We start from the raw sequence: 16,132 nt of genomic DNA, 5'->3' as shown, positions 1-16,132 counted from the left end.
CACATCTTTGGACTGTGGGAGGAAACCGGAGCACCCGGAGGAAACCCACGCAGACACGGGGAGAATGTGCAAACTCCACACAGTCAGTCGCCTGAGTCAGGAATTGAACCCGGGTCTCTGGCGCTGTGAGGCAGCAGTGCTAACCACTGTGCCACCGTGCCGCCCACAGGGTGGGGGTGGAGGGTTGTTTTTCAGATTGGAGGCCTGTGACCAATGGAGTGCCACAAGGATTGGCGCTGGGTGCTGTACTTTTTGACATTTACATAAATGATTTGGATGCGAGCATAAGAGGTACAGTTAGTAAGTTTGCAGATGACACCAAAATTGGAGGTGTAGTGAACAGCGGAAAGGGTTACCTCAGATTACAACAGTATCTTGACCAGATGGGCCAATGGGCCAAGAAGTGGCAGATGGAGTTTAATTCAGATAAATGCGAGGTGCTGCATTTTTGTGAAAGCAAATCTTAGCAGGACTTATACACTTAATGGTAAGGTCCTAGGGAGCACTGCTGAACAAAGAGACCTTGGAGTGCAGGTTCATAGCTCCTTGAAACTCGAGTCGCAGGTAGATAGGATAGTGAAGATGACGTTTGGTATGCTTTCCTTTATTGGTCAGAGTACTGAGTACAGGAGTTGGGAGGTCACTGTTGGAATATTGTGCGCTTTTCTGGTCTCCTTCCTATCGGAAAGATGTTGTAAAACTTGAAAGGGTTCATAAAAGATTTACAAGGATGTTGCCAGGGTTGGAGGATTTGAGCTATAGGGAGATGCTGAACAGGCTGGGGCTGTTTTCCCTGGAGCGTCGGAGGCTAAGGGATGACCTTATAGAGATTTACAAAGTTATGAGGGGCATGGAAAGGGTAAATAGGCAAAGTCTTTTCCCTGGGGTCGGGGAGTCCAGAACTAGAGGCCATAGGTTTAGGGTGAGAGGGGAAAGATATAAAAGAGACCTATGGGGCAACTTTTTCACACAGAGGGTGGTATGTATACGTAATGAGCTGCCAGAGGAAGTGGTGGAGGCTGGTACAACTGCAACATTTAAGAGACATTTGGATGGGTATATGAATAGGAAGGGTTTGGAGGGATATGGGTCAGGTGCTGGCAGGTGGGACTAGATTGGGTTGGGATGTGTGGTCGGCATGGACGGGTTGGACTGATGGGTCTGTTTCCATGCTGTACATCTCTAAGACTCTATGAAAAGTCCTGCAAGGTATACATTTTTGAATGTGGTTACTTATAAATTTTGTAAGGTTAACTTTAGATACAATTGGTCCTCACTGAATGTGGATTGGCTACCCATGGATCCACGTACTCACAAGATCACCCCAGTTCTGTTTTATTTCCGCAATAATTGACAGGTCCCAATGGCTTGTCCGATTCTTTGCAATAGATAGAGGTTTCTATTTTAGCACTATCCACATTTTTGTGCCATCCAGACAGCTGTAAACAATGAAGGCAGAAGGTCTAGGATGTAGAGTGACTAACATGTGGTCTGTATCTGATTAGATCTTTTCATATGACTCACGGCATCGCTACTCCTAATTTTGCAAAGACCAAACCCTCAGAAACTGTAAAAATATAAAATCTACTAGCTCTTTGAAAATATTGCAATAATGATTGAAAATATATTGGATAATAACTACGTAAACAATAAAGACTTAAAACATGGCAAAAGCACATTGTTTCTAGCAGCAGATTTAATAAATCTATACCAGATACATACCGAGGCTAGCATTGCCTTTTGCAATGGTAATGGTTTTCTCAAATCCTCTGGCTAAGGACATCTGTTTCTCATCACTCTCTTCAGTGGAGGACATGTTGCAAGTATCCAAGGAATTTTCGTGTGCATCCTTAAAGAATGGAATAATTTTGAAAATATGAAAAGACATGTCCTTTTAAATAGTTTTAAAATATTCGTATTGAAAGGGGAAAGGTGGAGCGCTCTAAAAGCCGAAGATATCATTTCATCCTGCTCCTACTCAAACTACATGCTATATTAAATCAGAATATTTGTACCAGTGTAGGAATGTAGCAACTCCTTCCGGACTACTTACCTCACTCAACTCCTTCAGTCCAGGAACCCATGGAAAGAACAGAAGGGAGAACCTGTACATACAAGTCATAATAACTTTAAGGCACTTTAAGTTGGGCGGGGTTAATTTAGTTATCCAAAGATTAAGTGAGGATTTTGTGTTTAACATTTTGAGGGTACTATCCAAGTACAGATAGTGTAATTATTCAAAACAATCTATATTGCAAGGTCCTTTGGAGCAGGTGTAAGTTCAAATGCCCCAGGGAATCTCCACACAATCAGTGTTAGGACATTCATGAACTCCAATGCGCAAATTGGGTTATCTGTCCAGTCTCCGGTGATCTTGAGAAAGGAAGACTTGCTAAAAGTGAGGATTGCAGATGCTAGAGATCAGAGTCAACAGTGTGTTGCTGGAAAAGCACAGCAAGTCGGACAGCAACTGAGGAGCAGGAGAGTCAATGTTTCGGGTAAAAGTCCTTCATCAAAAAGGAAGACTTGTCAAGGTACCAAGGAACTTGAAGAATTTTAGATTAGATTATTTACAGTGTGGAAACAGGCCCTTCAGCCCAACAAGCCCATACCAACCCGCAACACACCAAGACCCATTTCCCTACATTTTTATATTTGGTAGTGCATGGCATTATTTACACTGAATCATGTAAAATTTAAAGCATGGAGAAGCTCGAACCAACAAGAAGTCAGCTATCCTAATCTCACCTTTCCTGGTTTTGACAAACAGCCTAATATGAAATGCATATCCCAGTACTTGTTAAATGTTGATGGTTGCTGCCTCTAATATCCTTTAAGGAACTGAATGCCAGATCCACCAACCTGAGTGAAAAATATGTCATCTATAAAGTTAATCATACCACCTGAAGAAATAACAACTTTCAGCTCTCAGAGAAAGCACCATCTAATTAATAAAGGCATCACGGCACTCTTTAGCTAATACTTCAGACAGAATTCAGAGAGAATATTCCTGATAGAACAACTGACGCAAGAAGGAGGAGGCGGCGTTCCTGAAAGAAGATCAGTGGACAGGGCAACAAGCATTCCAGAATATGTATCCTTGCAGCAATTTTGGGAGACGAAGTTCTATTGTTTTGCAATAGAAGTGGGATTTGTATTTATTGAAACAGCATACCATTAGGATTTTGTTTTATTAGGGAATAATTAGCAGTTAGAGGGGAATTCTTCAGATTGTTAGCAGTTCTGTTATTTGGTTCACTGTTGGAGTTAATCAACAAGTAACAATTTATTTACAGTAAATGAAAGGATTTCATTTCATTTAACTACACCTTTATAATAGATTGGAGGGGAGAGTGGGGTGAGAGGTAGGTGATATCACTTGTCACACCTCTTTCTACAGATTATGAGGCGAGGCTCTCTGGGTGTTTTGGTTTTAATTAACGGGGGTGGGGCGTCGATCTCTGTTTCATAATACATCAAACATCTCCGTCTTCCATCAAAGTCGTGACAACACGTTGGCAATTATGTTCTCTTGTCAAAGCATGTGTAGAGTTTACAAATTGAGTGGCTGTAATAATAAACTCCACTAAACAATCTGGTGTTTAATCCTTAACATTCTCCAAAAACAAAGATATTATGATCAGTATATATGTTTGTCTCAGATTCATCACTTGCAACATAAATGTTGAAATGTTGCAACACCAACACCAAACTCAAGGTCTCTTCCTCAGTGGTGGAATATTTCTGTTAATGAATATTCAACTTTCGGAAGAAATACCCAGAAGGTCTTTCTATCCTCTTGCCATCTTCTTGTAAGAGTACAACACCAACACCCACAACATAGCCACCTTGAATGGATTTACATAATTACTGGGGCAATGATCAACACAGCATTCAGGCTGTCAAATGCCTCCTGACACTCACTGAAATTTTATGGACTTCAAGTTAATCAATGGAGCACATATGCTACTAAAATTCATTATGAATTTTAGGCAAAATACCACTCAAGACCCAGGAATCGTAGTACCTCCCTCTTCACTGACAGTATGGGAAACCCCCCGATAATCTTCGTTTCACAAGCATGGGGCCATCTGTCTATGTCCAATGATATGGCCTTGGAATACAACTTGGGCTTTTGTGAACTCATTCTTAGCCAGGTCTGTCACCAAGCCTAGACTGTCGATGTACTCTACATAATTGGGTAATCACAAAATAAACTCTTTGGTTAATCTTTGAAATGTGACTTTCTTCATAACAATTGGCATGAATTCAAGTGAGTAAAGTCCATTAGGTGTCATGAAAGCTAAGACTATCTTCGCTCTGTTGGATAAAATTACATGCCAGTATCCTTTGAGTAAATCCAGTTTAGATGCATAATTTGTCCCACCTTCTCAATGTAGAGTCTTCCAAACAGGTCATCTGAGCAGGCTTTCAATTTCTTTTAGAACTTGTGCCAATTTTAGACAGTAAAGCCATTCAGGATGTTGGTTAATTGGAACAGCATTTCCTAATTCTACATCATTTGTAATCCGTTTAGGACTTCCCAGATTACTCCCAAATATATCTCCATGTGATTGTAATAACTCTTTCAGGTCATTTCTATTTTCCTAAATTTATACCAATTTTTGAGAACTTCATTGTCCAGTTCAGAATCACCTGAATTTGGTTCTTAACTGCGTTGGAACCAGTAACAGATTCTCCTTTTGCTTTCCTTCCTTATCAAAATACCATGTGAGCATATTCACATGATACACTTGGAGAGTTTTTCTTCTATCTGACGTTCTCAAATACTTTAGCTCACTCCAGTTCCTTTCAATTTGATAAGGCTCACTGCATCTCGCTTTCAAAGGTTCACCTACCAGTAAGGTTAACTTTATCTCCACTAACTACAAATTTTTGATCTCTTGTCTGCTTCCTATTTCAAACATATGCTATGCTACTTTCTAATGCTGTCTAGCCAACTCACCAACTTAATTTAGTAACTCCCTAAAATTTGGCACAATCCAAATATGTAGCTTCTGATCTCTGACTCTCCAATTTTTCCTCACTTAATTTCAATTAATCACCTCATGTTCAAAAACTAATTCAAGTTGACTCATTAGGTAAATCCATAATTGCAAAAAGTGCAATCCTCTGAATAGTCATGACTATAAGCCCTCAACATGATCTTTAAAGATTGATACCAATGTAAAATTTGATCTTTGAACAGATTATATTTCTATGGATAGTTCGTTTCTAGTTTAAAACAATTGAGCAACTCTCTGACAATCCTTTTAGCCATGATATGCATAATGCCTCTGGTAATCTAGTAGACACATCCATCATGGCCAAAAAATACTAATCCCCACTTTTTGTTTAGGGAGGGGTCCTACGCAATCAATCAAGATGCTTGTAAAAGGTTCTTCAACTGGAATGAATATTAAGGGCATTAGTTTTATTACTGCTTGAGGTTTCTCTATTACCTAACGTGTGACAGGTACAGCAAAACTCAACCAAATTTTTATGCAGTTCAGGCCAACAAACATATTTTTTCTATATTGGCTTGAGTCTTCCTTCCTCCCAAATGATCCCCTACTGGCAACACATATGCTACCTGCAACACCTCCTTTCTATAACCCATTAGCAATAGAAATTCCTGGCAAATGGGACTAGATTAATGTAGGATATCTGATGGGCATGGACGAATTGTACTAAAAAGTCTGCTTCCATGCTGTGTAATTCTATGACACTGTAACTGGTTCTAAAGGAGGGTAATTGGGCTCAAAATATTAACTGTTTTCTCTCCAAAGATAGTGCCAGACCTGCTGAGTTTCTCCAGCAGTTTGCTTTTGTTTCAAATTTCCAGTGTCCAGAGCCATTCATTTTATTTATTTTAAGGGAATTGGAACACAAAAATGAAGAAGACTTGTGAGAATTTTAATGGATTTTGTTAGACCATAGATGGTTCCATTGTGGTTTGCATATTTGAGGAAGGATGTATTGCATTGGGGACAGTATAGCAAAGATTTGCCACATGGATTCCTAGGATGAGAGGGTCACCTGTAAGTTGGAGTGAATTGGGTCTATTGTCATCTATAAGAATGACAGGTGATCTGAAAACTTCAAAATTATAAAGGAACTTGATAGAATAGATGCTTAGACATTTGCTTCCCATGACTAGGGACTCTAGAACAATCTCAAGCTAAGGGGTCGATCACTTAGCACTGAAATAAGAACATTCTTCACTCAGTTCTGAATCATCAGAATTCTCTACCCTAGAGGATTATAAATGCTCTACTACAGAATATGGGTAATATTGAAATGCAAATTTCTATTCTGTCACAGAATTAAAAGGATAGGAACTAGTGGGAAAGTGGAGTCCAAGTCTATGATCAATCACAGTTATTAGATTAGGTTATCTACAGTATGGAAATAGGCCCTTCGGCCCAACAAGTCCACACCGACCCTCCGAAGAGTAACACACCCAGACGCATTCTCCTACCCACATTTACCCCTGCCTAATTAGATGGAATGCTGGAGTAGTTCGATGGATTGCAAGGTCTTCACATATTATTTTTGAACTTCTTATTCTCTCCTGAGCTTAAACAGTGTTGTTTTTTTTTTAAAAAGTCTCCCTTCATCTCATTGCTAATGGCACAGCTATTCTCATCTCTTGAATTGCCTTCCTAAAATACCCATTTTAATATATAAAAGTATTCATTTAATACTGAAATATACAATACCTTCAGGAAGAAATCTGCGTCCTGGTTCAAGTTAAAAAGAAACCACACCAACTATTTACAAATACAGAGAGGCAGTTTAAGTTATAGAATTTTCATTACCTCATAACTCAGTGAGGGAATTGAGAGGTTAACAGTCAGGTCTGAACTACAAGCACTGCCATGCATGGCAACAGTAGAAGATTGATGGTCATCCTCTTCTTCAAACGATAAATCCCTCTCAAATGTTTTTCCAATGGCAAAACCTGTTTCGGTTGATTCTACCTAAAAATGAGACAAGGTTGATTATTGGATTTTAGTTAAGTGTGTTATGTCATCAAAATCAGCTGCCAGTATCTAGTTACAGTTCCCACAATTGATCAGATATCAAGGAGCAGAGCTGCAAACTAACACCATAGTGCAAAGAAAATGTTTATTGTTATCGACCGAGATCAAGTCAGTGCTATTTCTATAGGCTCTGAAACTTAAACATTTTCTGACTGATAATAAATTTAGTAGAGAAATCATAATTTCAATAATACATTCCAAATTGCATGCGAACTACAGTGGGTAAAGCAATGCAGCAATTTTTTTCCTTAGTCCTGCATTGTTTCCAATTTATCTTCAAAATCCAGCAAAAAATTGTGAATTCCTGTTGCCCCATCTCTTCAAAAGATTGTGGTGCATGTTCAGGTAGTTGCATTTACAAACAAAACAACCTCAAAACATTCAGATGCTGGACAGAGCCCTGCAGGACACCACTCAACACTGACCTCCAGGCAGAATACTTTCCATCTACAACCACTTTCTGCCTTCTGTTTCGATCAGTGGTTAGCACTGCTGCCTCACAGCCCCAGGGACTCGGGTTCAAATCCAGCCTCAGGGAACTGTCTGTGTGGAGTGAGCACGTTCTCCCAGTGTCTGCATGGGTTGCTCCGGTTTCCTCCCACAATCCAAAGATGTGCACGTTAGGTGAATTGGCATGCTAAATTGCTCATAGTGTTCAGCAATGTGTAGGGGTAAATGTAGAGGAATGGGTTTCAGTCGGATACTCTTCGGAGGATCGGTGTGCACTTGTTGGGTTGAAGGGCCTGTTTCCACACTATAAGGATTCTAGGATTACTAGTTTTAAGGTTGTGTTCCATGTTCCTGATAAGCCCACCACAGGTACAATATTTAGAATTTACCCACACATAGAATGAACCAATACTAATCAGCTTCCAGAATCTGCCTGTCTGGTTCATCAAATGACCATTCTCTCATTAGAATAATATTTCTCAAGTTTCACTTTTAGGTCTAGGTCATCTCCTCTAGTTTTACTGTTTATAGAGTCAGATTCATGTGGCACAGAAACAGACCCTTTGGACCAACCAGTCCATGCCAAACATAATCCCAAACTAAACTAGCCCCATTTGCCTGCATTTGGCCCATATCCCTCCAAATGTTTATGTACTTATCTAAATGTTTTAAAAATGATTTAACTGTACCCGCATCTACTACTTCCTCTGGATGTTTATTCCACACTGCGTCTTTTTAAAATTTTTCTTATCTCATCTTATAATATGCTGCCTAATCTTGAAATATCCCACTCTAGGGAAAAGACACTGTCATTAACCCTATCTATAACCTCCATAACGTCCCTCGACCTCCTATTCTCCAGTGGAAAAAAGTCCTAGTCTCTCCAGCCTCTCCTTATAATTCAAATCTTCCATTCCTGGCAACGTCCTGGTAAACCACCTCTGAATTCTCACTGTCCTTTAACAGGGCAACCAGAACTGGACACAGTACTCCAGGAGATTCTTCACCAACATCTTGTACAACTTAACAATAATATCCCAATTTCAATACTTCAAGGTCTGAAAAGTGAAGACAAGGGTATTAGATGCCTTCTTAACCACCCTAAGGGACACAAGCTTCAAAAGAACTATGTACCTGAACCCCTAAGGGTCTCTGTTATACAACACTATCCAAGGCTCTACTTTTATTAACACAATAGTGGTGTTCCTCTGCAACCTCGTGCTATAGGAAATAGCTCTATGGGGAACAGATATAGAAAATCGCACTGCAGGAAATCGCTATACCCATTCAGCAGAACATTCACGTTATCCAAACACCGCTCACAATTTGTCAATTGCGTTATAACCAATTCACGTTGATGAAACATATGTTATACCAGAACGACCTGTATAAGTCCTGCCCTAGTTTGTTTTACCAAAATGCATACCTCATATTTATCAAAATTAAACTCCATCTACCACTCTACAGCCCAGTGATCCAAATCAATCAAGATCTCTTTGTTAATTAGATAGCCTTGTTCACAGTCCACTACGTCATAGTTTTGGGGTCATCCACAAACTTACTAACCATGCCTTCTATATGTTCATCTAAATCATTTGTACAAAATCACAAACAAAAGTGGACCCCGCACTGATCCCTGTGGAACACCACTGAACAGCACCTCACCTGTACGCAGAAATATTTCAAAAGATAACTGCAAGAGGCCTCATAAGTTCCTCCTTAACTTCCCACAATGCCCTGAGATATCCTAGATCATGTCCCAGAGATTTATCCACCTTGATATTTTAAGACCTCCAGCACTTCCTCTTCTGCAATGACAGCAGTTCTCAAAACATCAATATTTATTTTCCAGAGTTCTTTAGCCTCTATTTCTTTCTTCAATGTAAAAACTGATGCAAAATATTTATTTAATGTCTTTCCCATCTCCTGAGGCTCAATACAGAGACAACCTCTTTGATCTTTAAGGTGCCCCACTCTCTCTCTAGTTGGTCTCTTGCTCTTAATGTACTTGTAGAATCTTTGTGGATTATCCTTAACCTAATTTGCCAAGGTTATCTCATATCCTCTCTGTACCTTCCTGATTTACCTCTTAAGAATGCCCTGACAATCTTTATACTGTTCAACAGATTTACTTGAACCCAGTTGTCTAATAAGTTTTTTTTATTCTTGACTAGAACTTCAATATATTTATTTATCTATTGTTTTCTAATCTTGCCAGCCTTACCTTTCGCTCCAACAGGAACATAATGACTCTGAACTCACATTATCACACTCTTCAAAGCTATTCCCACATCACACACCCCTTTACCTTTGAACAATCTAATGTAATCAATTTTTGAAAGTTCCTGTCTCATACCATTAAAATTTGCCTTACGCCAATTAAAACTTTAACGTTATGGAAGGACTATCCTCTTCCATAACTATTTCGAAACAAATAGAATTATGATCACTAGACCCAAAGTGTTCTCCTATTATCACTACAGTCACTTGTCCTGTCTTATTACTCAAGATAGGATCAAGTTTTGCTCCTTTTCTCGTAGGAATGTTTACATATTGAGAAGGAAAATCTTCTTGAACACATTTAACAAATTCATCATCATCCAAACCTTTAACATTATGGCAGTCCCAGTCAATGTTTGGAAAACTAAAATCTTGTACTAATACAATATTATTCCTGCCTTAATGTTTTTCTTAAATCAAAAATGCCACTCCACCTCATCTTTTGTCTCTTTCTATCCTTCCTATAGCATCTGAAACGCAGAATGTTGATTTGCCATCATGTCCATCCCACAGCCAAGTTTCCGTGACAGCTATGACATTCCAATTCCATGTTCCCAAACAGGCCCCGAGTTTATCAGCCTTATCTGTAAGACCCCTTGCATTGAAATAAATACAATTTAATTCTTCAGGATGACTTCTTTCTCTGGCTTACTCTTGCCTGGCTTTTCAAATGAACTTGCTCTTTTTAGATTCAAAACCATTCATACCTATCTTTCTATTTACTCTGCTATTTAGGATTCCACCTCCCATTCACGACAATAGTTTACAGCCTTCCTTAATAGAATTAGCAAATCGTCCTGCTAGGATATTGGTCCCTTTTTAGACACATGAAACCCATCCTTTTTGAACAGGTCTTTTCTGCCTCAGAAGAGATTCCAATGATGCAAGAACCTGAATCCCTGAACAGTAAACCACCTCTTCAGCCATTGATCTCCTTTATCCTTTTATTATTTTTCCTCATTCGAGCTTGGTACTGGCAATAAACTGGAGTTTACGACTTTTGAGGTTCTGTTTTTTAATCTTCTACCTAACTTCTTATATTCACTTTGTAAAGCCTTAATATTTTCCTTAACTATGCCATTCCTATCAATCTGTACAATAACTTACAGTTTCTCACTCTTTCGTTTAACAATATTTTGCAAACACTTTGAGACATCTTTAATCCTAGCACCAGAAAAGCAACATACTATCCTACATTCACGCTCACTGCCACAGAATCTACTGTCTGCCCTTTTCAGGGGAGAGTCTCCTATAACAATTCTTTTAAATAGTCAAACTCAGTCTAACACAAGTTTAATTCTTGGTGCCCAAGATCTGACTACCTCTTCTATTCTCCTCTGAGAAACTATTCTTTTCAACAGTACCCAAAACATCTGCACTTTAAGGTCTCTTAATTCAGCAACGCTGCCCAGAACTTTACCACAAAGTGTATAAGTCCTGCCTTGATCTGCTTTTCCAAAATGCAGCATCTCACATTTATCTAAATTAAACTCCATCTGCCATTACTCAGCCCATCTGATCAAGGTCCCATTTTACTCTGAGGTAACCTCCTTCGCTGTCCACTGCACCAATTTTGCTCTCATCTGTAAATATACTAACCATATCTCCTATATTCACATCCAAATCATTGATGTAGATGACAAAAAGCAGTGGACCCAGCACTGATCCTCATGGCACACAGCTGGTTACACGTGTCCAGTCCGAAAAGCAACACTCCACCACTACCCTGTCTTCCACATTCAAATCAGTTTTCTATCCAGACTGCTAGTTCTCCCTGTACTCCAGGTGATCTATCCTTGCTAACCAGTCTGCCATGTGGAACCTTGTCAAATGTCGAACTGAAGTCCATAAAGACCACATCCACTGTTCCGCTTTCATAAATCCACTTTGTCACTTCTTCAAAATACACAAGCAAGTTAGTGAGACATGATTTTCCACATACAAAGCCAAATTGACTATCTTTAAACAATCCTTGCCTTTCCAAATACAGGTGAATCCTGTCCAACAACTTGCCCATCACTGATGTCAGGCCCACCTGTCTCTAGTTCTCTGGCTTTTGCTTACCATCTTTCTCAAATATTAGCACCACGTTAGCCAACCTCCAGTCTTCCAGCAACTCACCTGCAGTTATCGATGATAACTGCTCAGCAAGAGGTCCAGCAACCACATCTCAAGGTTCCAACAAACCTCTGGGGTACACCTGATTACTTATCAAATTTAATGTGTTTTAAGATGTCCAGCACCTCCTTGTCCGAAAAATGGACGCTAAGATATTGCTATTTATTCCCCCAAGTTCTCTAGCTTCCACATCCCACTCCACTACAGACACTGACACAAAATACTCATTTAGTACCTCACCAATCTTTAACGGGCATTATTGTCTCTCTACTCTTTTGTCCTTAAAAATTTGTAGAATCCCTTTGGATTCTCCTTAACTCTATTTACCAAAGCTATCTTGTGTCCCCTTTTCGCCATCCTGATTTCCCTCAAGTATACTCCTTCTGCCCTTCTCTTCTTCTCAGATTCACTCAATCCCTGCTGTCTATATCTGAAATGTGCTTCCTTCACTTTATTGACCAGAATCTCAATTTCTCTGGTCATCCAGCATTCCCTACTCTTACCATACAACTGATGCGAAGGACTGTGATTTGAAAAAGTTCTGGGGATTACATATTAATCACTCAAAACCTGCATCCCCATTCTAAGTGATTAAAAACCTCACAGCAATTTAGGTTTGTTCAATACTTTGCAACAGTTGTATGACACTTTGATCTTTTACTATAAAGTCTGCATCCTATGATCCTGCCCCACTATCTACTTCATGAAGGAGCAGTGCTCCAAAAGCTTGTAATTCCAAATATATCTGTTGGACTATAACTTGGTATTGTGTGATTTTTAACTTTGTCTTATTTTTCAGCCATCCCTTTACCGAAGAATAACCACTCCAAAACAACTTCTGGAAGTTCTATGGCAGGTCGAGTTAAGTTTCTGGTCAATGGTAACCCCCACAGAATGTTGATAGTGGGGTATCCAGTGATGGTAACACCAATGATTGTAAAAGAGTCAGTGGTTAGATTGTCTTTTATTGGTGATGGTCATAGTCTGGCATTTGTATGGCATGTATGTTACTTATCACTTGTCAGCCCAAGCCTTGATATTTTCTAGATCTTGTTGAATTTCAGCTTGGTTTCTTTTAGCACCTGAGCCGTTACGAATGGTAGTTCACATTGTGCAATCATCAGGAATCAACCCCACCTCCGACCTTATGCTGGAGGTAAGATCATTGCATTTTCGCTTAATTAGTTTAAGACTCCTCATGATTCAATTCTCAATCTTTTAATGATTACAGTTGATCTCTTCTGTGTGCTTCTAACATTAGCAATACCGTTTTTGCAGTAATGGAGACCAGAACTGCATGCAGTATTGAGTGCAGTTACACCACGTTATCAGGCTTACATTGTTATTTGGCTCAATATTGATCCTTTTATATATCCCAACAGCTAATTTTCTCTACTCACCATTATGGAGTACTTTTGTATTTGTTCAATTGCAATTCTGAGTCCTTTAACTTTGTTTCATTTTACAAGCAAATTATTTATTTCCCATTTAAATAGTACCTTTGAGGTTTTTCTGTCCCCATGTGTAGTTTAGATATCTCCTATGTGCCTAATTAACAAGTGAACTCAAATCCTCTCCTGTTTTGAGTCTATTCACGATTGTGTTCATAACCTCCCAGTTCCAAGTTATTCATTATCTTTGATAATTGCTACCACATAGACAATCAATTCAAGCCAAACACATTTTAAAGAGTTTCGACCAAGTGTAAAGTATAACAAGACAGAAAAGCATAGATGAAGATGCCTACAGGTGTACAGTTCAGAATGAAAAAAGATAACTAACCAGTGCTAATTCTGCATGAAAAACAGCATCGGCTGATGCCTCCTCCTCACCACCATCACAAGGCTGATTCAAGTACAGTAAAGCTTCCTCATTAGTAGGCAAATCTCCCTCCTCTGGAGAAAACTGCTGAAACATTGGAATTGAGAGTGTATCACAAGCAGCTGATATACAAGATGGATATAAGTGATACACATGGTTATCCAGAAAACACCAGCCTAAATTCTGTCTGCAATGAATAGTATTTTGTGATGAAAATAGTGAAGAGCCCAGAAATTGCAAGTCTCACCTCAAACATGGCACTTTCCATTTTGAACAGGTGGGAATGAGCTTGGATAAGGATTTGCACATTTATGGAGGTTACTGGCCATTTAAAAATATCTAACTTCACTGAGGTAGGAATCCGGTACGCTTGGAGTCTGAAAACTGAAATGTGCACAGTTAACCTGCTAACTGTATTTCTGAACTTTGTGCATTTCTTTGAACGACAGGAGATACCTTTTCAATCTGGTCCCAAGGCACATGAAGTGAAGCCACCTTTGGGAAGTCAGGTGTTCTTTGGGAGTGTTAGGTACAGGCATATTTGTGCATAAAAATCATGAAAGAATCGTTGCCACAATCCTAGAAACTATTAACATAATCTATCAAAGGGAGCTGTCAAGTTAATCAAAGAATTAAAAAGTACTGCAGCACAATTGGTTTAACAGCCTTTCATTATCATGGACAGGTGCATGCATTTCAGGTGACTGATAGTTACAAGTGATATAGCCTCTTTCAGGTGGGACTACCAATTCCTTTGCATGGATTCAGGGGTCTGTACACAGTACATACTATGTGCATGCAAGGACAAAAGGTGAAGGACATGTTTGAAATGAAGCTGTTATGGGCCATTAAGATTATGTAGGTGAGTACTGGTTAGCATGAAGATCTGAAGGCCTATAGGAGAGAATGAGGTGCATGGGGAGCTTGGAGAATCACTTAAGTTGTGTTTTGAAGCTTGCAACCTGACAAGACGTGGTAGCTGGAGGGATTTACCTTGATGTAAAGAATAGGGCATGGAGCAAGAGGAAACATTGATTTGCATTGGGGAGTGGAGATGCAAGGGACGAAGAAAAGTATCATGTTTTTAATTTCTACTTTTACATTTTCAGACAGAGCCAGATTCCTGCTGCTGGCTTTCTGGCCACCTTGCTTCTGCACCCAGCAGCTTCCTCACCAATCCGCCTTCACCTATCCACATCTAATCCAGTCTTCCAACTAAGTGCCAAAGATTCAACCAAGAGTAGCCAGGTGTGCAGAGATAAGAATCACAGGAGACACAAGTAAAGATCCCAGTCTCACCATTCATCTTGTAGGGGGGAACATTTAAATTAACTGCATAAGAATTCCAAAATTTTCATGGAGATTTGTTGTGAATTTTGCTTCACAAAGTTATTGAGCAAAAAAAGAAATCCCTTAAATAAAAGGGATGGCGGCATGGTGGCACAGTGGTTAGCACTGCTGCCTCACAGCGCCGGAGACCCGGGTTCAATTCCCGCCTCAGGCGACTGACTGTGTGGAGTTTGCACATTTTCCCCGTGTCTGCGTGGGTTTCCTCCGGGTGCTCCGGTTTCCTCCCACAGTCCAAAAATGTGCAGGTCAGGTGAATTGGCCATGCTAAATTGCCCGTAGTGTTAGGTAAGGGGCAAATGTAGGGTTATGGGTGGGTTGCGCTTCGGCAGGTCGGTGTGGACTTGTTGGGCTGAAGGGCCTGTTTCCACACTGTAATCTAATGTAATCTAATGTAATCTAATATAATCTAAAACAGAAATCTAGCTTGCAGAACAACTCCATCATTCATAAAATCAAAAGGCCCTGAACAATAGCCATGAAATTAAATGTGGCACTTCACAAAATGAGTTGAAACATCAAGCATGAAACCAGAGTATTGTGATACAGTCAAGAAACAATGCTGCTCCTCCATCACATTTTATGTATTTATGCACTTTAGAACTGAAATACAAGTTACTTTATGATAATGATAGTAAAGCACCCACATTCAAATATTTCCAACTAGCAAGTCAACTGAAATGCAACTTATACCAACTCTCCAGTGTTTATTCAGACACCTAACAGACAGACACAAGCAGTACAACAAATTGCTCTGTCGATATTAAGCCCCATTATGTCAACCACACAATACAAGCCAAAAAAGAATTGATAAAAACGTACTGATCCCATCAATCTTAGTCCTATCGAGATTTCTACTTGGTTGCTTCAGAATGGTCACATTCAAGGAAGCCAATGTTAATCATTTGAATTTTCACAAACATGAGTTATTTGTAAGGCAGTCTTTCAGAATAAAATCATTTTATTTAAACCTAAAGTAAAGTAATTAACAATTAAAGCTGAATTAACCAGCTTTTCAAATGCTAAATGATTTTGAGCAAGCTCCTCAATGCACGGCAACAAATGTGAAT

At 39.4% G+C, this 16,132-nt stretch overlaps 1 protein-coding gene across 12 annotated transcripts in view; it reads right to left on the bottom strand.

Moving 5' to 3' along the window:
• The window catches only part of LOC122562047 (multiple PDZ domain protein), a 368,714-nt gene that overhangs the window by 190,809 nt on the left and 161,773 nt on the right, over positions 1-16,132 (bottom strand). For 11 of the 12 annotated variants that reach the window (XM_043714532.1, XM_043714569.1, XM_043714586.1 and 8 more), the window contains 3 exons: positions 13,677-13,802; positions 6,822-6,983; positions 1,723-1,849 (listed from right to left, as the gene is read on the bottom strand). In XM_043714532.1, the coding sequence (XP_043570467.1) occupies positions 1,723-1,849; positions 6,822-6,983; positions 13,677-13,802 (415 nt within the window). The remainder of the gene's footprint in view (positions 1-1,722; positions 1,850-6,821; positions 6,984-13,676; positions 13,803-16,132) is intronic. The other variant, XM_043714515.1, reaches the window with a different exon arrangement.

The sequence above is a fragment of the Chiloscyllium plagiosum genome, chromosome 2 (assembly GCF_004010195.1).
Source record: "Chiloscyllium plagiosum isolate BGI_BamShark_2017 chromosome 2, ASM401019v2, whole genome shotgun sequence".
NCBI lineage: Eukaryota > Metazoa > Chordata > Chondrichthyes > Orectolobiformes > Hemiscylliidae > Chiloscyllium > Chiloscyllium plagiosum.
The sequence above is the reverse complement of the archived record's forward strand: the minus strand, read 5'-3'. Positions and strand labels throughout refer to the sequence as shown.